The sequence below is a fragment of the Tinamus guttatus genome, unplaced genomic scaffold (genome assembly GCF_059628265.1).
Source record: "Tinamus guttatus ecotype Peru unplaced genomic scaffold, ASM5962826v1 Tinamus_guttatus_pri_ptg001680l, whole genome shotgun sequence".
NCBI lineage: Eukaryota > Metazoa > Chordata > Aves > Tinamiformes > Tinamidae > Tinamus > Tinamus guttatus.
The window spans coordinates 695-20,542 of NW_028290214.1; the positions used below are offsets into that span (position 1 = coordinate 695).

Sequence of the window (19,848 nt, forward strand, 5' to 3'; positions counted from 1 at the left end):
GCTGAGACACCTGGGGGGACATTGGGGCTGCCTGGGGGGACCTGGGGGTCCTGGGGAGTATTTGGGGTTCTTGGGGGGTCCTGGGGGGGGATTTGGGGGTCCCTGAGGCCCCTGGGGGGACATTTGGGGTCCCTGGGGGGGTCTCACGTGTCCCCCCCCCCCAGGCCGTCCTGCAGCAGTCGGGAGCCCCCCGGCCTCGGCCAAGAGCTCCGGCCTGAGCGAGGTGAGTGGGGGGCTGCGGGGGGGGGGGGGGGGCACAACCTGCCCCCCCATCCCAATGACCCCCCCGAATAACCCTGACCCCCCCCCGCCCCCCCCAGGAATCCAAGTCTTTTGCCGCCGGGATGTTCCTGGGGCGCCTCAACACGGAGCAGGTTTTTCCCTATCCCTCGGGTACGTGGAGGGAGGGGATCCATAGGGCTCCTCCCGCCTAATTAACACCCACGGCTCATTAACACCTCCCAGCTCATTAACATGTCCCAGCTCATTAACACCCCCAACTCATTAACACCCCGCTTCATTATCCCCCGCCTTGCTCAGGCTGGGGGGGGGGGGATTGTTCTGTTTCTCAGTCCCCCCCCACTTATCACTTTTTGGCTTAATTAATCTCTTTTCAATTTAATTAACTCTCTTTTGCCTCATTAACTTTTCATGCTTCATTATCTCCGTTTAGCCATTAACCATTAACTCCCATTTGCTTAATCACTGCTTGTTTTCTGTATACAGCAACAATGTAATTACTTTATGTCCCCTTCAGGACCTCATTAACACCCCCCAATTAACCCCCCACAGCCTCATTAACCCTCCCCCCCCTCATTAACCCCTCCTTGAGCTCATTAACCCCCCAGCCTCATTAACCCCCTCAATTTCTTGGCCTTTGGGTTTTTTCTACCTGTAAAGCTGAAGTTGCCGCCTCTCCCTTCTCACCCTCATTAACACCCCCCAATTAGCCCCCCGCAGCCTCGTTAACCCTCCTCCAGCGTTATTAATCCCCCGTGCTGCTCGTTAACGCTCCCGCGGGTCTCGTTAATGGCCCTAATTAGCTAATTAGCACCGTCCCGTCCCATAGCGCTGAACGCGGAGCAGGAGGACACCCTGCGGCAGCTGGTGGGGCCCGTGTCCCGCTTCTTCCAGGTAGGGGGGCTCGGGGGGTCATTCCCGGTATTCCGGGTACGGGGGGGTCGTTCCCGGTATTCCCGGTATGGGGCGGGGGGTGTTGGAGCGGAGCAGGGGGTCGTTCCCGGCGTTCCCAGTATGGGGGGGGTGGGTGCTGGGGCGGAGCGGGGGGTCATTCCCGGTGTTCCCGGTACGGAGCGGGGGGGGTCATTCCGGTGTTCCCGGTATGGGGAGGGGGGTCATTCCTGGCATTCCCTGTATGGGGGGTGGTTTTGGGGGCCGAGCGGGGGGTCGTTCCGGTGTTCCCAGTATGGGGGGGGGGGTGTTGGGGCAGAGCGGGGGGTCATTCCCGGTGTTCCCGGCATTTTCAGTATGGGGCGGAACAGGGGGTCATTCCCAGTATGGGGGGGGGTGGTTTTGGGGGGCGGAGCGGGGGGTCGTTCCCGGTATTCCCGGTACGGTGGGGGGGGGGGTCATTCCCGGTATTCCCGGTACGGGGGGGGTGGTTTTAGGGGTGGAGCGGGGGGGGTCGTTCCCGGTATTCCTGGTACGGGGGGGGAGGCGTTCCCGGTATTCCCGGTACGGGGGGGTGGTTTCGGGGCAGAGCGGGGAGTCATTCCCGGTATTCCTGGTACGGGGGGGTGGTTTTGGGGGGCGGAGCGGAGGGTTGTTCCCGGTATTCCCGGTATGGGGGGGGGGTCATTCCTGGTGTTCCCAGTATGGGGTGGGGGGGTCATTCCCGGCATTCCCGGTATGGGGGGGTGGTTTTGGGGGTGGAACAGGGGGTCGTTCCCGGCGTTCCGGTACGGGGGGGGTGGGTGTTGGGGTGGAGCGGGGGGGGGGTCATTCCCGGTATTCCCGGCATTCCGGCGTTCCCGGCGTTCCGCAGGAGGTGAACGACGCGGCGCGGAAGACGAGCTGGGCCGCGTTGAGGAGCGCAGCCTGCGGGGGCTCAAGGAGCTGGGGGCCTTCGGGCTGCAGGTGCCCCCCGAGCTGGGGGGCCTGGGGCTCAGCAACACCCAGGTGGGACCCCCCGTTCCACGGAGCCCCCGTTCCACGGACCCCCCCGTTCCATGAACACCCCCCCCCGTTCCATGGACCCCCCCGTTCCACGGACCCCCCCGTTCCACAGAGCCCCCCGTTCCATGACCCCCCCGTTCCATGGACCCCCCCGTTCCACGGAGCCCCCCATTCCATGACCCCCCCCCCCATTCCATGGACCCCCCCCGTTCCACGGAGCCCCCCGTTCCATGGACACCCCCCGTTCCATGGACACCCCCCCATTCCATGAACACTCCCCCCTCATTCCATGGACCCCCCCCGTTCCATGGACCCCCCCCCGTTCCATGGACCCCCCCCGTTCCATGGACCCCCCCCGTTCCACGGAGCCCCCCCGTTCCATGGAGCCCCCCCGTTCCATGGACCCCCCCCCCATTCCATGAACATTCCCCCCTCATTCCATGGACCCCCCCATTCCATGAACACCCCCCGTTCCATGGACCCCCCCCATTCCATGACCCCCCCCGTTCCACGGAGCCCCCCATTCCATGGAGCCCCCCATTCCATGGAGCCCCCCCGTTCCACGGAGCCCCCCATTCCATGGACCCCCCCATTCCATGGAGCCCCCCCATTCCATGAACACCCCCCGTTCCATGGACCCCCCCATTCCATGGACCCCCCGTTCCACGGAGCCCCCCGTTCCACGGAGCCCCCCCGTTCCATGGAGCCCCCGTTCCATGGACCCCCCTGTTCTACGGAGCCCCCTGTTCCACGGACACCCCCCATTCCATGAACACTCGCCCCTCATTCCATGACCCCCCCGTTCCACGGACCCCCCCATTCCACGGACCCCCCCATTCCATGGAGCCCCTTCCCAATTCCATGACCCCCCCCATTCCATGACCCCCCCCCCCCAAACATCCCTTTATCCCTCTCAAACTTGATGCTATAGGGACCCCCCCCAAAGCCCCCTGGGGCCCTTCTGCCCCCAGACCCCCCCCCCCAAAAGCCCCTTGGAGCCCCCCCCTAGGAGCTCCCCTCCCCCCTTGCCCATTTGACCCCCCCATTTACCCCCCCAGCCCCATTTAACCCCCCCAGGTCCCCCTCAAGCTCCCTATGGGCTCCTCCCATGCACCCCCATCTACCCCCACATTTACCCCCCTAGCCCCATTTACCCCCCCCGTGCCCTCCTAGGTCCCCTGGACCCCCCCATGGCCCCCCAGCCCCATTTAACCCCCCCATATAAACCCCCCAGCCCCATGTAGCCCCCTTTGCCCCCCAGCCCCATTTAACTCCCCAGTTTCTGCCCCCGTAGCCCCATTTACCCAATCCCCCCGTCCCCATTTGCCCCCATCGTCCCCCATAGCCCCATTTGCCCCTGCCCTGCAGCCCTTTAACCCCCCCGTCCCTCCCATTTGCCCCCGTTCCCCCCATAGCCCCATTTTCCCCCGTCCCCATTTGCCCCTGCACCTCCCTATAGCCCCATTTAACCCCCCGTCTCCCCCATAGCCCCATTTGCCCCTGCTCTACAGCCCCATTTGCCCCCTCCCTCCCGTAGCCCCATTTGCCCCCGTCCTCCCCCATAGCCCCATTTAACCCCCCCATCCCTCCCCATTTGCCCCCGTCCCCCCCCATAGCCCCATTTGCCCCTGCCCTGCAGCCCCATTTTCCCCCGTCCCCATTTGCCCCTACGCTCCCCTATAGCCCCATTTAACCCCCCGTCCCTCCCCATTTGCCCCCTTCCCCCCCCATAGCTCCATTTACCCGTCCCCATTTGCCCCCGCACCCCCCCATAGCCCCATTTAACCCCCCCGTCCACCCCTATAGCTCCATTTGCCCCACACCCCCATAGCCCCATCTGCCCCTGCTCTGCAGCCCCATTTAACCCCATCCCCATTTCCCCCTGCACCCCCTATAGCCCCATTTAACCCCCCCTGTCTCCCCCATAGCCCCATTTGCCCCTGCTCTGCAGCCCCATTTGCCCCCTCCCTCCCGTAGCCCCATTTGCCCCCGTCCTCCCCCATAGCTCCATTTGCCCCTGCCCTGCAGTCCCATTTTCCCCCGTCCCCATTTGCCCCTGCACCCCCTATAGCCCCATTTACCCCCCCGTCCACCCCCATAGCCCCATTTGCCCCCACACCCCCCATAGCCCCATCTGCCCCTGCTCTGCAGCCCCATTTAATCTCCTCGTTTGTCCCCGTCCCCATTTGCCCCCGCACCCCCCTATAGCCCCATTTAACCCCCCGTCCCTCCCCATTTGCCCCTGTCCCCCCAATAGCCCCATTTTCCCCTGCCCTGCAGCCCCATTTAACCCCCCCGTCCCTCCCCATTTGCCCCCGTTCCCCCCCATAGCCCCATTTTTCCCCGTCCCCATTTGCCCCTGCTCTGCAGCCCCATTTGCCCCCTCCCTCCCGTAGCCCCATTTGCCCCCGTTCCCCCCCCATAGCCCCATTTTCCCCTGCCCTGCAGCCCCATTTAACCCCATCCCCATTTGCCCCTGCACCCCCTATAGCCCCATTTAACCCCCCCGTCCACCCCCGTAGCCCCATTTGCCCCTGCTCTGCAGTCCCATTTTTCCCCCGTCCCCATTTGCCCCTACACTCCCCTATAGCCCCATTTAACCCCCCCGTCCCTCCCCATTTGCCCCCGTGCCCCCCCATAGCTCCATTTAACCCATCCCCATTTGCCTTGCACCCCCCTATAGCCCCATTTAACCCCCTGTCTCCCCCATAGCCCCATTTAACCCCCCCGTCCACCCCCATAGCCCCTTTTGCCCCTGCTCTGCAGCCCCATTTGCCCCCTCCCTCCCGTAGCCCCATTTGCCCCCGTCCTCCCCCATAGCCCCATTTGCCCCTACACTGCAGCCCCATTTTCCCCCGTCCCCATTTGCCCCTGCACCCCCCTATAGCCCCATTTGCCCCTACCCTGCAGCCCCATTTAACCCCATCCCCATTTGCCCCTGCACCCCCTATAGCCCCATTTAACCCCCCCGTCTCCCCCGTAGCCCCATTTGCCCCTGTCCTGCAGCCCCATTTAACCCCCATCCCTCCCCATTTGCCCCCCCCATAGCCCCATTTGCCCCCCCCATAGCCCCATTTTCCCCTGCCCTGCAGCCCCATTTAGTCCCCCCTTCCCCCCCCGTAGCCCCATTTGCTCCCCTCTCCCCGTAGCCCCATTTCCCCTCCCGTCTCCCCCCCACCCCCCCCATTTGCCCCCCGTTTTGCCCCCCGTCCCCGCTAACGCCCCCGTGGGTGGCAGTACGCGCGGCTGGCGGAGGTCGTGGGGCAGCACGACCTGGCCGTGGGCATCACCCTGGGCGCCCACCAGTCCATCGGCTTCAAGGCGCTGCTGCTGTACGGAGCGCGGAGCAGCGCCGGCGGTACCTGCCGCGCCTGGCCGCAGGTGAGGGGACACCGGGGACACGGGGTGACACCCGCACGGGGTGGCCTCGTCACCGCGCTGTCCCCAGGCGACGCCGTGGCCGCCTTCTGCCTCACGGAGCCGTCGAGCGGCTCCGACGCCGCCTCCATCCGCTCGCGCGCGGAGCCCAGCGCCTGCGGGAGCTTCTACACGCTGGACGGGAGCAAGATCTGGATCAGGTGACACGCGCACAGCCGCCGCGCGGGTGACGCAGCCGCCGCGCGGGTGACACAGCCGCCGCGCGGGTGACACGCGCAACCACCGTGTGGGTGTTGGCAGCACAGCCGCCGTGCGCGTGACGCAACCGCCACGCGGGTGACACAACCGGGGTGACGCGCGGTGGGGTGACGCACACAACCGCCGCGTGGGTGACGCAACTGCCGTGACACGCGGTGGGGTGACGCGCACAGCCGCCGTGCGGGTGACGCGCGCAGCTGCCGTGCGGGTGCCACAGCTGCCGTGCGGGTGACACACAAGCGGGGTGACACGCGGTGGGGTGACGCACACAGCTGCCGTGCGGGTGACACACAACCGGGGTGACACGCGGTGGGGTGACGCGCACAACCGCCGTGCGGGTGACACAACTACCGTGTGTGTGACACACGGTGGGGTGACTTGCACAACCGCCGTGCAGGTGACACAACTACCGTGCGTGTGACACACAACCGGGGTGACACACGGTGGGGTGATGCACACAACTGCCGTGCGGGTGACACACAACCGCGGTGACACGCAGTGGGGTGACGCGCACAACCGCTGTGCGGGTGACACAACTACCGTGCGCATGACACGCAACCAGGGTGACACACGGTGGGGTGATGCACACAACTGCCGTGCGGGTGACACACAACCACGGTGACATGCGGTGGGGTGACGCGCACAACCGCCGTGCGGGTGACACAACTACCGTGCATGTGACACACGGTGGGGTGACTTGCACAACCGCCGTGTAGGTGACACAACTACCGTGCATGTGACACACAACCGGGGTGACACACGGTGGGGTGACGCGCACAAACCGCCGTGCGGGTGACACGCACAACCGCCGGGAAAAAAACAGTGTTCTCCCCCTAAGGGCCGCCCCGCGCCCTGGGGCAGTTTGGGGTGTGAATCCGGGTGCAAACGGGTGTTCCGGCGGCGCAGGGTGTAGTCGGAGGCCGGTGGTAGCCGGATCCCCCAGGTTCGGGGCTCGTTCCGGCGCCCGCCTGGATGGGGGCGGTTGATGGGATTTTGGGAGTCTGTGCGGGTGACACAACCGCCGTGCAGGTGACACAGCCGCCGTGCGGGTGTTGTCAGCCGCGGTGTCACCTTGCAGCAACGGCGGCATCGCCGACATCTTCACGGTGTTCGCCAAGACGCCGGTGCGCGACGCGGCCAGCGGGGAGGTGCGCAACAAGGTGACGGCGTTCCTGGTGGAGCGCGCCTTCCCCGGCGTCTCCAGGTGCGCTGCAAAACACGGGAAAAACAGGGAAAAAGGACGGGATTTTTCACCCGGGTCCCGCCTCGGGGGTGGGCTGGGGTGGGAAAACTGGGAAAAATGGGATTTTCACCCAGGTGCCGCCTCGGGGATGTTCTTGGATGTGAAAACTGGGGGGAAAATGGTGTTTCCTCCCCTTGAGGACATTTTTTGTTGTAAAAATGTGGAAAAAATGGTGCTTTCCCCAATGGGGATGTTTTCGGGTGTAAAAGCAGGGGAAAAAATGTTATTTCCGCCCAGGTGCCGCCCCATGCCCCTGGGGATGTTTTTGGGTGTAAAAATGAGGAAAAAATGGTGTTTTCCCGCAAGCACCATCACACGCTCTTAGGGATGTTTTTGGGTGTAGAAAATGGAGAGAAAAACACTATTTTTTTCTTCTTGGGGACGCTTTTGGGTGTAAAATTAGGGAAAAGTGGTATTTTTCCCCCAGGCGTGACTCTGCGCCCTTGGGGACATTTTGGGGTGTAAAAATGGGGATAAAAACAGTGTTTTCCCCCCAGGGCCACCCTGGGCCCGTTTTGGGTGTGAATCCGGGTGCAAACGGGTGTTCCGGGCGGCGCGGGGTGTAGTTGGAGGCCGGTGGTAGCCGGATCCCCCGGGTCGGGGCTCGTTCCGGCGCCCGCCTGGATGGGGGACGGGGACGGTTGATGGGATTTGGGGAGTCTGTCATTTTTGGGATCCTGTGATTCTAGGGTTCCATAATTTTATAGTTTTGGGATTTGGGGATTCTATAATTTTATAGTTCTATGATTGTTGGATTCTGGAGTTTTGGGATTCTGGGGTTCTATAATTCTATGATTCCAGGATTCTGTGGTTTTGGGATTCTGGGATTTTGGGGATTCTGTAATTCTATATTTTCGTCATTTTCGGATTCTGGGAATTTGGCATTTTATGCTTCTATGATTCCACGATTCTCTAATTTTATAGTCTTATGATTCTGGGATTTGGGGATTCTGAGATTTTAGTATTCTATAATTCTGTAGTTCTGGGATTCCATGATTCTGGGATTCATTAATTGAATAGTTGTGGGATTCTGGGATTCTATGATTCTGAGATTTGCTAATTCGATAGTTCTGGGATTCTGGGATTTGGGGATTCTGGGATTCCAGGTTTTGCAGATTCTGGGATTTGGGGATTCTGTGATTCTAGAATTTGCTGGTTGGAGGATTTTGGGATTCTGGGATTCTGGAATTCGGAGGTTCTGGGATTCTAGGATTTGCTGGTTGTGGGATTCTGGGATTTGGGGATTCTGGGATTTGTTGATTGCAGAATTTTGGGATTCTGGGGTTTGCTGATTCTGGGACTGGGGTATTTGGGGATCTGCTGACTGCAGGATTCTGGGGTTTGTTGGTTGTGGGATTCTGAGATTTGGGTATTTGGGTGTTCCGGCATTCTGGGCTGCGCCGATTGCGGGATTCTGGTATTTGGGGATTCTGTGATTCTGGGATGCGCTGATTGTGGGATTCTGGGATTTGGGGATTCTGGGATTCTGGGATTTGGGTATTTGGGGATTGTGGCATTCTGGGCTGCACTGATTGCGGGATTTGGGTATTTTGGGATGCTGTGGTTGCGGGATTCAGGTATTTTGGGATTTTGGGATTCCGGGATGCGCTGATTGTGGGATTCTGGGATTTTGGGATTCCGCCATGCGCTGATTGTGGGATTGTGGTATTTGGGGATTGTGGGATTCGGGGATGCGCTGATTCTGGGATTCGGGTATTTTGGGATGCTGTGATTCTGGGATTCGGGTATTTTGGGATTCATTCTGGGATTCGGGGTATTTGGGGATTTGGGGATTCTGGGATTCCAGGATTCGGGTATTTTGGGATTGGGCTATTTTGGGATGCTGTGGTTCGGCTATTTTGGGATTCCGGGATTGGGGAATTTTGGGATTCCGGGATTCCAGGATTCGGGTATTTTGGGATTCGGGTATTTTGGGATGCTGGGATTCGGGTACTTTCGGATGCTGTGATTCTGGGATTCGGGTATTTTGGGATTCATTCTGGGATTCGGGTATTTGGGGATTCTGGGATTCGGGTATTTGGGGATTTGGGTATTTTGGGATGCTGTGGTTCGGGTATTTTGGGATTCCGGGATTCAGGTATTTTGGGATTGGGGTATTTTGGGATTGCACGATTCGGGTATTTTGGGATTCCAGGATTGGGGAATTTGGGGGTTCCAGGATTCCAGGATTCGGGTATTTTGGGATTGGGGTATTTTGGGATTCCGGAATTGGGGTATTTTGGGATGCTGTGATTCGGGTATTTGGGGATTCTGGGATTCGGGTATTTGGGGATTTGGGTATTTGGGGATTCTGGGATTCGGGTATTTGGGGATTCTGGGATTCGGGTATTTGGGGATTTGGGTATTTTGGAATGCTGTGATTCCGGGATCGGGGAATTTGGGGGTTCCGCTCCCGCAGCGGCCCCCCGGAGCGCAAGATGGGCATCCACGCGTGCAACACGGCCGAGGTTCACTTCGAGGGCGTGCGCGTGCCGGCCGGGAACGTCCTGGGCCGCCCCGGCGACGGCTTCAAGGTGGCCATGAATGTCCTCAACAACGGCCGCTTCGGCATGGCCGCCTCCATGGCCGGCACCATGCGCGGGCTGCTGGCGCAGGCGGTGAGCGCCGGGAAGCGCCGGGATCCCCCGGAACCTCCCCGGGAGCCTCCCTGGGATCCCCTAAAACCTCCTCAGGAAGCGCCAGGAGCCCCCGGAACCTCCCCTAGAACCTCCCCGGGATCCCCCAGAACCTCCCCTGAAAGTGCCGGGATCCCCCGGAACCTCCCCAGGAGCCTCCAAATCCCCCCAGAACCTCCCTGGAAGCTCCCGGGATCCCCCAGAACCTCCCCAGGAGCCTCCAAATCCCCCCAGAACCTCCCTGGAAGCTCCCAGGATCCCCTAGAAACCTCCCCAGGAGGCTCCAAATCCCCCCAGAACCTCCCCAGGAACCTCCCCAGGAGCCTCCCAGCCTCCCCGGGAGCCTCCAGGGCCTCCCGGAATCTCCCTGGAAGTTACCAGGATCCCCCAGAACCTCCCCGGGAGCCTCCAAATCCCCCCAGAACCTCCCAGGAGGCTCCTGGGATTCCCCAGAACCTCCCCAGGAGCCTCCCAGCCTCCCCGGGAGCCTCCAGAGCCCCCCAGAACCTCCCAGGGGGTTCCTGGGATCCCCTCGAACCTCCCCGGGAGCCTCCAGAGCCCCCAGAACCGCCCTGGAAGCTCCCGGGATCCCCCAGAATCTCCCCAGAAGCCTCCAAGCCTCCTTGGGAGCCTCCAGGGCTTCCCGGAACCTTCCTGGAAGCTCCTGGGAGCCCCCCAGATCCTCCCAGGACCCCTCAAACCCTCCCAAATTCCCCCCAGATCCCTCTATGACCCTCCAGATGCCCCCAGGCCCCCCTCGATCCCTGCAGGACCCCCCAAATCCCCCCCCAAATCCCCCCAGCTCCCTCTGGGACCCCCCAACCCCCTCTAGGACCCCCCAGGACCCCCCAAATCCCCCCCCCAGATCCCTCCAGGCCCCTCTGATCCCTCTAGGACCACCCAAATCACCCCCCCAGGACCCCCCAAATCCCCTCTCAGATCCCTCTGGGATCCCCCAAACCCCCCAGGCCCCCCCCCCCCGATCCCTCTAGGACCCCCCAGACCCCCCCCAGGACCCCCCAAACCCACCCCCAGATCCCCCTGGGACCCCCCAACCCCCCCAGACCCCCCTAGGACCCCCCAAATCCCCCTCAGATCCTCCTGGGACCCCTCCAGGACCCCTCAGATCCCCCCAGGACCCCCCAAACCCCCCAGGCCTCCCCTGATCCTTCTAGGACCCCCCAGATCCCCCTGGGACCCCCCAAATCCCCCTAGATCCCTCTAGGACCCTCCAGGACCCCCCAAATCCCCCCCAAATCCCCCCAGATCCCTCTAGGACCCCCCCAGTACCCCCCCAAACCCCCTTCGCAGGTGCAGCACGCCGGCAACCGCACGCAGTTCGGCTCCAAGCTGCAGCGCTTCGAGGCCGTGCAGGAGCGCCTGGCGCGCATGGCCCTGCTGCACTACGTCACCGAGGTGGGGACCCCCCTGTCACCCCCTGTCACCCCCGGGGACACCCCCTGTCACCCCCTCCTTACCTGTGTGTGTGTGTCACCCTCCCAGTCCATGGCCTACACCATCAGCGCCAACATGGACTGCGGAGCCACCGACTTCCAGATGGAGGTGGCCATCAGCAAGGTGTTCGGCTCCGTGAGTGGGGAGCGGGGGGCGGGAGGATCCCGGGGGGTCCCTGGAAGGTTCTGGGGGGTTTCTGGAATGTTCTGGGGGGTTTCTGGAAGATTCTGGGGGCGCTGGAAACTTGAGGGGTTCTGGAAGCTTCTTGGGGGGGGGTCCTGAAACTTCTGGGGGGTTCTTGAAACTTGGGGGGGGTTCTTGAAACTTGAGGGGTTCTTGAAGCTTCTGGGGGGATTCTTGAAGCTTCTGGGGGGGTTCTTGAAACTTGGGGGGGTTCTTGAAACTTGAGGGGTTCTGGAAGCTTCTGGGGGGATTCTTGAAGCTTCTGGGGGGTTCTTGAAACTTCTGGGGGGGTTCTTGAAACTCTGGGGGTTCTAGAAGCTTCTGGGGGGGTTCTTGAAACTTTTTGGGGGGGTTCTTGAAACTTCAGGGGTTCTGGAAGCTTCTGGGAGGGTTCTTGAAACTTCTGGGGGGGGGTCTTGAAACTTTGGGGGGATTCTGGAACCTTCTGGGAGGGTCTGGAAACTTGAGGGGGTTCTTGAAACTTTTTGGGGGGTTCTCGAAACTTCTGGGGGGTTCTCGAAACTTGGGGAGTTCTTAAAGCTTCTTTGGGGGATTCTTGAAACTTTGGGGGTTCTTGAAACTTTGGGGGTTCTGGAAGCTTCTGGGGGGGGGCCTGAAACTTCTTGAGGGGATCCTTGAAACTTGGGGGGTTCTGGAAGCTTCTGAGGGGGTTCTTGAAACTTTTTGGGGGGTTCTGGAAGCTTCTTTGGGGGTTCTTGAAACTTTGGGGGGGTTCTTGAAACTTGAGGGGTTCTGGAAGCTTCTTTGGGGGTTCTTGAAACTTCTGGAGGGGTTCTTGGAACTTGAGGGGTTCTGGAAGCTTCTGGGGGGGTCTTGAAACTTTGGGGGGTCTTGAAGCTTCTGGAGGGCTTCTTGAAACTTCTGGGGGGTTCTGGAAGCTTCTTTGGGGGTTCTTGAAACTTCTGGGGGGGGTTCTTGAAGCTTCTGGGGGGTCTTGAAACTTTGGGGGTTCTTGAAGCTTCTGGGGGGCTTCTTGAAACTTCTGGGGGGGTTCTGGAAGCTTCTTTGGGGGTTCTTGAAACTTCTGGGGGGGGTCCTTGAAACTTGGGGGGTTCTGGAAGCTTCTTTGGGGGTTCTTGAAACTTCTGGGGGGGTTCTTGAAACTTGAGGGGTTCTGGAAGCTTCTTTGGGGGTTCTTGAAACTTCTGGGGGGGGTCCTTGAAACTTGAGGGGTTCTGGAAGCTTCTGGGGGGGTCTTGAAACTTTGGGGGTTCTTGAAGCTTCTGGGGGGCTTCTTGAAACTTCTGGGGGGGTTCTGGAAGTTTCTTGGGGGGGTTCTTGAAACTTCTGAGGGGGTCCTTGAAACTTGGGGGGTTCTGGAACCTTCCAGGGGGGGTCTTGAAACTTCTGGGGGGGTTCTTGAAACTTTGGGGGTTCTTGAAACTTCGGGGGGGGTTCTTGAAGCTTCTGGGGGGTTCTTGAAACTTTTGGGGTTCTGGAAGCTTTGGGGGGATCTTGAAACTTGTGGTTTCTAGAAGCTTCCGGGGGGGTTCTTGAAACTCTTGGGGGGTTCTTGAAAATTTGGGGGTTCTGGAAGCTTCTTGGGGGGGGTCCTGAAACTTCTTGAGGGGGTCCTTGAAACTTGGGGGTTCTGGAAGCTTCTTGGGGGGGGTTCTTGAAACTTCTGGGGGGGTTCTTGAAACTTTGGGGGTTCTGGAAACTTCTGGGGTTGTCCTTGAAACTTCTGGGGGGTTCTTGAAACTTTGGGGGTTCTTGAAGCTTCTGGGGGGGTTCTGGAAGCTTCTTTGGGGGTTCTTGAAACTTCTGGGGGGGTCCTTGAAACTTGGGGGGTTCTGGAAGCTTCTTTGGGGGTTCTTGAAACTTCTGGGGGGGTCCTTGAAACTTGGGGGGTTCTGGAAGCTTCTTTGGGGTTCTTGAAACTTCTGGGGGGTTCTTGAAACTTTGGGGGGTCTTGAAGCTTCTGGGGGGCTTCTTGAAACTTCTGGGGGGGTTCTGGAAGCTTCTTTGGGGGTTCTTGAAACTTTTGGGGTTCTGGAAGCTTCTGGGGGGGTTCTTGAAACTTATGGGGGGGGTCTTGAAATTTCTTGAGGAGGTTCTTGAAACTTTGGGGGTTCTTGAAACTTCTAGGGGGGTTCTTGAAACTTTGGGGGTTCTTGAAACTTCTGGGGGTGTCTGGAAACTTGGGGGGGTTCTTGAAACTTGGTTCTGGAAGCTTCTTGGGGGGGTCTTGAAACTTCTTGGGGGGGTTCTTGAAACTTCAGGGGGGGTTCTTGAAACTTTGGGGGGTTCTAGAAGCTTCTTGGGGAGTTCTTGAAACTTTTTTGGGGGGGTCTTGAAGCCTCTGGGGGGGGAGTCTGGAAACTTGGGGTGTTCTGGAAGCTTCCAGGGGGTCTGTGGAAGCTTCCTGGGATCTCTTGAAGTTTCTGGGATTTCAGGAAGTTTCTAGGGAATCTTCAGGTGTTTCCACAGTGGAGAGGGGACATTTTGGGGAGAGAGGGGCAGATTCGGGACAGTTTCATGGGGGGTTTCCCTGCGCGTTCCCGGGATTTCCCCACACATTCCCAGGATTTCCCCGCGCATTCCCGGCCTTTTCCCGCAGGAAGCGGCCTGGACGGTGGCGGATGAGTGTATCCAGCTGCTGGGCGGGATGGGCTTCATGCAGGTGAGCGGGGACCGCGCGGTGACACCATCACCCGGTGACGTTGTCACCCGGTGCCGGTGACACCGGCGGTGCCGGTGACAGGAGGCCGGAGTGGAGCGGGTCATGCGGGACCTGCGGGTTTTCCGCATCTTCGAGGGCACCAACGACATCCTGAGGCTCTTTGTGGCCCTCAGCGGCTTCCAGGTGGCACCGGGGGGACATTGGGGACAATGCGGGGGGACGAGGGGACATTGGGGGGACATGGGGGACATTGGGGATGGGGGGGACGTGGGGACATGGGGGGGGACATGAGGGGGGACGTTGGGGACAAGGGAGGGGACAGGGGGGACATTGGGGACATGGGGGGCACCAGGAGACATTGGGGACAAGGGAGATATTGGAGGGGGACAATGGGGATGGGGGGGATGTTGGGGACAAGGGGGAGGACGGGGGGGACATTGGGGACATGGGGGACAAGGGGACACGGGGGACAAGGGGGGACACGAGGGAACATTGGGGACACGGGAGGTTATTGGGGAGGGACGGGGGGACATTGGGGATGGGCTGGACATTGGGGACAAGGGAGGACAGGGAGATATTGGGGATATGGGGGACAAGGGGGGACACGAGGGGACATTGGGGAGGGATGGGGGGACGTTGGGGACAAGGGACAGGGAGACAGTGGGGATGGGGGGGAATGGGGGGACATTGGGGACAAGGAGGATCATTGGAGGGGACGGGGGGACTTTGGGGGACATTGGGGACAAGGGAGGACAAGGAGATATTGGGGATGTGGGGGACATGGGGACATTGGGGACAAGGGGGAGACACGAGGGGACACGGGGGACAAGGGGGGACGTTGGGGAAGGATAAGAGGGGACATTGGGGATGAGGGGGACATGGGGGACATTGGGGATGGATGGGGGGACGTTGGGGACAGGGAGACGATGGGGACGGGGGGGTGCAGGGGGCAGCTTGGGGACAAGGGGGACATTGGAGGGGACGGGGGGTCATTGGGGGATATTGGGGATGGAGGGACATGGGGACATTGGGGACAAGGGGGATATTGGAGGGGTTGGGGGGACATTGGGGGACATGGGGGATGGGGGGACATGGGGACATTGGGGACAACGGGATATTGGGGACGGGGGGATGTTGGGGAGGGATGGAGGGAGCTTTGGGGATGAGGGGGACATGGGGGACATTTGGGATGGATGGGGGGACATTGGGGACAAGGGGGGATATTGGAGGGGACGGGGGGACGTTGGGGGGACATGGGGGGACAGGGAGGGGGATGGGGGGGATGGGGGTCATTGGGGGGGTCCTGGGGGGGGTTGGGGTCATTGGGGGGTCCCGGGGGGGCTCCGTGCTGACCCCCCCCCCCAGCTCCTGGGCTCCCGCCTGCGGACGCTGCAGCGGGCGCTGAAGGAGCCGCTGGGCAGCGCGGGGCTGCTGGCGGGGGAGGCGGCGCGGAGACTGCGCAGGTACCGGAGCGACCGGGAACGACCGGGAACAACCGGGAACAACCCTGGGAACAACCGCGGGAACAACCGGGAACAACTGCGGGAACAACCCTGGGAACAACCGCGGGAACAACCGTGGGAACGACCGGGAACAACCCTGGGAACAACCGCCCTGGGAACAACCGCGGGAACAACCGGGAACAACCGCGGGAACCACCTCGGGAACGGCTGGGAACAACCCTGGGAACAGCTTGGAAAAACTGGGAACCCCCCTGCGAACGGCAGAACCGCCCCCCCCGCCCCGCGAATAACCGAGAACACCCCCCGGAAACAGCCGGGAACAAGCGGGAACACCCCCAGGAACAACACCCCTAGGAACAGCCGGGAATAGCTGGGAAACCCCCCAGGAACAGCCAGGAACCACCCCCCGCTCCAGAACCCACTGTGGGACAATTAGGAACAACCGGAAAGCCCCCCAGGATAATCGGGAATGGCTGGGAACCCCCCTGGGAACAACCAGGAGCCCCTTGGGAACAGCCGGGATAGCCGGGAACAGCCGGGACCCCCCCCGGGAGAACCGGGACCCCCCTCGGAATAACCGCCCCCCCCAGGACCCCTTGGAGCAGCCGCGATTCCCATTTTCCCCCCATTTTCCCCCCATTTTCCCCCCATTTTCCCCCCATTTTCCCCCCTCCAGGAAGGCTGGGCTGGACTCGGGGCTCTCGCTGGGCCCCCACGTGCACCCGGAGCTGCAGGAGAGCGCCCAAAAGGTGGGACCCCCCCCAATTAACACCCCCAATTAACACCCCCCGATTAACACCCCCCAATTAACACACCCCCCAATTAAAATCTCCCCCCCCCAATTAAAATCTCCCCCCCAATTAACATCCCCCCCGCAGGCGTCGCGGTGCCTGGAGCTCTTCGCCGTCACGGCCGACGCGCTGCTGCTCCGGCACGGCCAGAGGATCGTGGGTGAGCGCGGGGGTACCCGGGATAACGGGAACACCCGGGATAGCGGGGACATCTGGGATAACGGGGACACCCCTGGGATAACGGGGACCCCCTGGGATAACGGGGACATCTGGGACCTCCTGGGATAACGGGGACCCCCCTGGGATAACGGGAACACCCCTGGGATAACGGGGACACCCGGGATAACGGGGACCCCCCCGGGATAACGGGGACACCCCCGGGATAAGGGGGACATCTGGGATAACGGGGACCCCCCCCGGGATAACGGGGACCCCCCTGGGGTAACGGGGACACCCCTGGGATAATGGGGACACCTGGGATAACGGGGACCCCCCTGGGATAACGGGGACACCCCTGGGATAGCGGGGACACCCCTGGGATAACGGGGAACATCTGGGACCTCCCGGGATAACGGGGACCCCGGGACCCCCTGGAACAGCTGAGACCCCCCAGAAAAATGGGGACACCTGGGATAGCAGGGACCCCCCCTCGGGATAATGGGGACCCCCCTCAGGAACCCCCAAAGCCTCCCGGAGCAAATGGGACCCCCCCCCAGCCTCACCCCCACGGCCCCTCGAGACCCCCCCCAGGACCCCCCAAAATCAATGGGACCCCCCAGGGACCCCCCAGGACAACAGGACCCCCAAGGACCCCCCAGGGACCCCCCATCCAACCAGGGACCCCCCCACATCCCCCCCACCAGGGCAATTGGGGCCCCCCCTTGGTCTCCAGGCCCCCCCCCACGCACGTGACCCCCCCCCCCCATGCGGGTCCCCCCCCACAATGTGGGTGCCCCCCCCCCACAAAGCGGGTCCCCCCCCAATTGTTGCCCCCCCAGACGAGCAGTTCGTGCTGATGCGGGTGGCCAACGCGGCCATTGACGTCTTCGCCATGGCCGTGGTGCTGTCCAGGTACCGCCGGAACCGCCGGCGTTCCGGGTGTCCCCCCGGGATTCCCGGTGTCCCCCCGTTATTCCATGTATCCCCCCCGGTATTCCCGGTGTCCCCCCACTATTCCATGTATCCCCCCCGGTATTCCCGGTGTCCCCCCACTATTCCATGTATTCCCCCCCGTTATTCCCGGCGTCCCCCCATTATTGCCTGTGTCCCCCCGTTATTCCCTCTATCCCCCCTGTTATTCCATGTATCCCCCCGTTATTCCCTGCGTCCCCCATTATTCCATGTATCCCCCCCGTTATTCCCTGTGTCCCCCGTTATTCCCTGTGTCCCCCATTATTCCCTGTGTCCCGCCGGGATTCCCGGTGTCCCCCCCATTATTCCCTGTCCCCCCCCTGTTATTCCCGGTGTCCCCCCATTATTCCATGTATTCCCCCCCGTTATTCCCGGTGTCCCCCTGTTATTCCATGTATCCCCCCCCGTTATTCCATGTATCCCCCCCATTATTCCCGGTGTCCCCCCGTTATTCCATGTATCCCCCCCCGTTATTCCCTGTATCCCCCTGTTATTCCTGGTGTCCCCCCGTTATTCCATGTATCCCCCCCCGTTATTCCCTGTATCCCCCTGTTATTCCTGGTGTCCCCCCGTTATTCCCGGTGTCCCCCCCGTTATTCCCTGTCCCCCGTTATTCCCAGGGCGTCGCGGGCGCTGACGCGGGGCCTCCCCACGGCGCAGCACGAGCGGCTCCTCTGCGACACCTGGTGCCACGAGGTGACAAAACACGGGGGGGGGTGACAACGTTTCCGTGGGGGGTCCCACACGTTGTCCCCCCCCCCCGACACCCCCCCCCCCCCGTGTCCCAGGCCCACGCGCGCGTCACGGCCGCCCTGGCGGCGCTCGGCACCGACGGGACCCAACGGATCTTCCGGAACCTCCGCTCCATCGCGGGGGCCCTGGCCGAGAGCGGCGGCGTCGCCGCCACCCACCCCCTTGGGATATGAACCCCCCCGGGACGGGGGGACCCCCCCGTGATGGGGGACACCCCCAATAATGAGGGGACCCCCCCATGATGAGGAGAGACCGCCCCCATGATGGGGGACCCCCTCCGGGATGGGGGGACCCCCCCGTGATGGGGGACACCCCCATAATGAGGGGACCTCCCCCATGATGAGGGGACCCCCCCATAACGAGGGGACCCCCCCCATAATGAGGAGAGACCCCCCCCATGATGGGGACCCCCCCCCATAACAAGGGGACACCCCCCATAACAAGGGGACACCTCCATAATGAGGGGACCCCCCCCATGATGGAGAATCCCCCCATAATGAGGAGACACCCCATAATGGGGAAACCCCCCCCATGATGGGGACCCCCCCCTATAACGAGGGGACACCCCCATAATGAGGAGACATCCCCCTAATGGGGACCCCCCATAATGGGGAACCCCCCCATAATGACGGGACACCCCCCATAATGAGGGGACCCTCCCCATGATGGGGAGACACCCCCATAATGAGACACCCCCATAATGGGGACACCCCCTCATAACGAGGGGACCCCCCCTATGATGGAGGACCCCCCCCCATAATGAGGGGACCTCCCCATAATGAGGAGACACCCCCATAATGGGGAGACACCCCCATAATGGGGACACCCCCCCCCATGACGAGGGGACCCCCCCATGACGGGGGACACCCCCATAACAGGGACCCCTCATAATGGGGCACCCCCCATAATGGGGGAACCCCTCCCATGATGGGAAACCCCCATAACAGGGATCCCCCCCATAACGAGGGGACCCCCTCCATAATGGGGGACCCCCCCCGCTGTGCCTTGCCCCCCCCCCCACTTTGGGCCTTGTCCCCCCTCCCTTTTGAGGCCCTTTTTGGGGTGCCCCCCCCCCCGCTCCCTTTTGGGGCTTTCTGCACTTTTTGCACACCTCCCCTCCCCCCCCCGTCGCTTTGCTGGTATTTTGGGTGGAAAAAGGGGGTTTTTGGGGCCCCCCGCCCTGTCCCAAGAGACTCCGTCCAGGTCCCAGTGGCGGTTTCAGGGCTCCCCTTTCCTCCCAGGGGTGGTTTCAAGGCCCCCCCGGGGGCTGTTTTGGGGGTTCTCTCCATCCCAAGAGCAGTTTTGGGGATCCCCCCCCCCAGTGGCGGTTTCAGGGGTCCCCCCTCTCCCAGGGGTGGTTTCAAGGCTCCCCCCTCCCCTCCAAGGGCTGTTTGTGGGCCCCCCCCCCCCAAATCCCAGGGACAGTTTCAAGGCCCCCCCATAGGGGGGTGGTCTCAAGGCCCCCCCCCAAAGTGGCAGTTTCAAGGCTCCCCCCCCAAACACCCCCATTTTGAGGTGCCCCCCCCCGTGTCCATCTCAGCACCCCCCATCAAGGGGGGGGTGTTTAATGCCCCCCCCGCTGGTTTTGAGGCTCCCCCTCCCCAAATGATGGTTTCAAGGCCCCCCCCCAACCCGTGCCTTAATTAACCGCTCCCCTAATTAACGAACCAATTAACAACCAATTATCGCAGCTTTAATAAACGGTGCCCGTGTCCGGCTGCCTCCATTGCGCCCCCCCCCCCCCCGCGGGACTCGCTTTCCCATCGTGCTCCGGGGG

General features: G+C 61.9%; 1 protein-coding gene across 1 annotated transcript; it reads left to right on the forward strand.

The window, feature by feature from the left end:
* The first annotated feature begins 314 nt into the window (after positions 1-314).
* Positions 315-18,244, forward strand: LOC104565452 (very long-chain acyl-CoA dehydrogenase, mitochondrial-like). The gene is given in 19 exon segments (XM_088539433.1): positions 315-393; positions 1,070-1,134; positions 2,006-2,024; positions 2,027-2,139; positions 5,374-5,479; positions 5,482-5,517; positions 5,585-5,714; positions 6,851-6,976; positions 9,435-9,633; positions 10,963-11,067; positions 11,155-11,241; positions 13,871-13,933; positions 14,015-14,116; positions 15,299-15,396; positions 16,073-16,145; positions 16,275-16,347; positions 17,186-17,258; positions 17,939-18,014; positions 18,107-18,244. Coding segments are annotated over 19 exon segments (1,731 nt in total). The 5' UTR covers positions 315-344.
* The last annotated feature ends 1,604 nt before the right edge of the window (positions 18,245-19,848 follow it).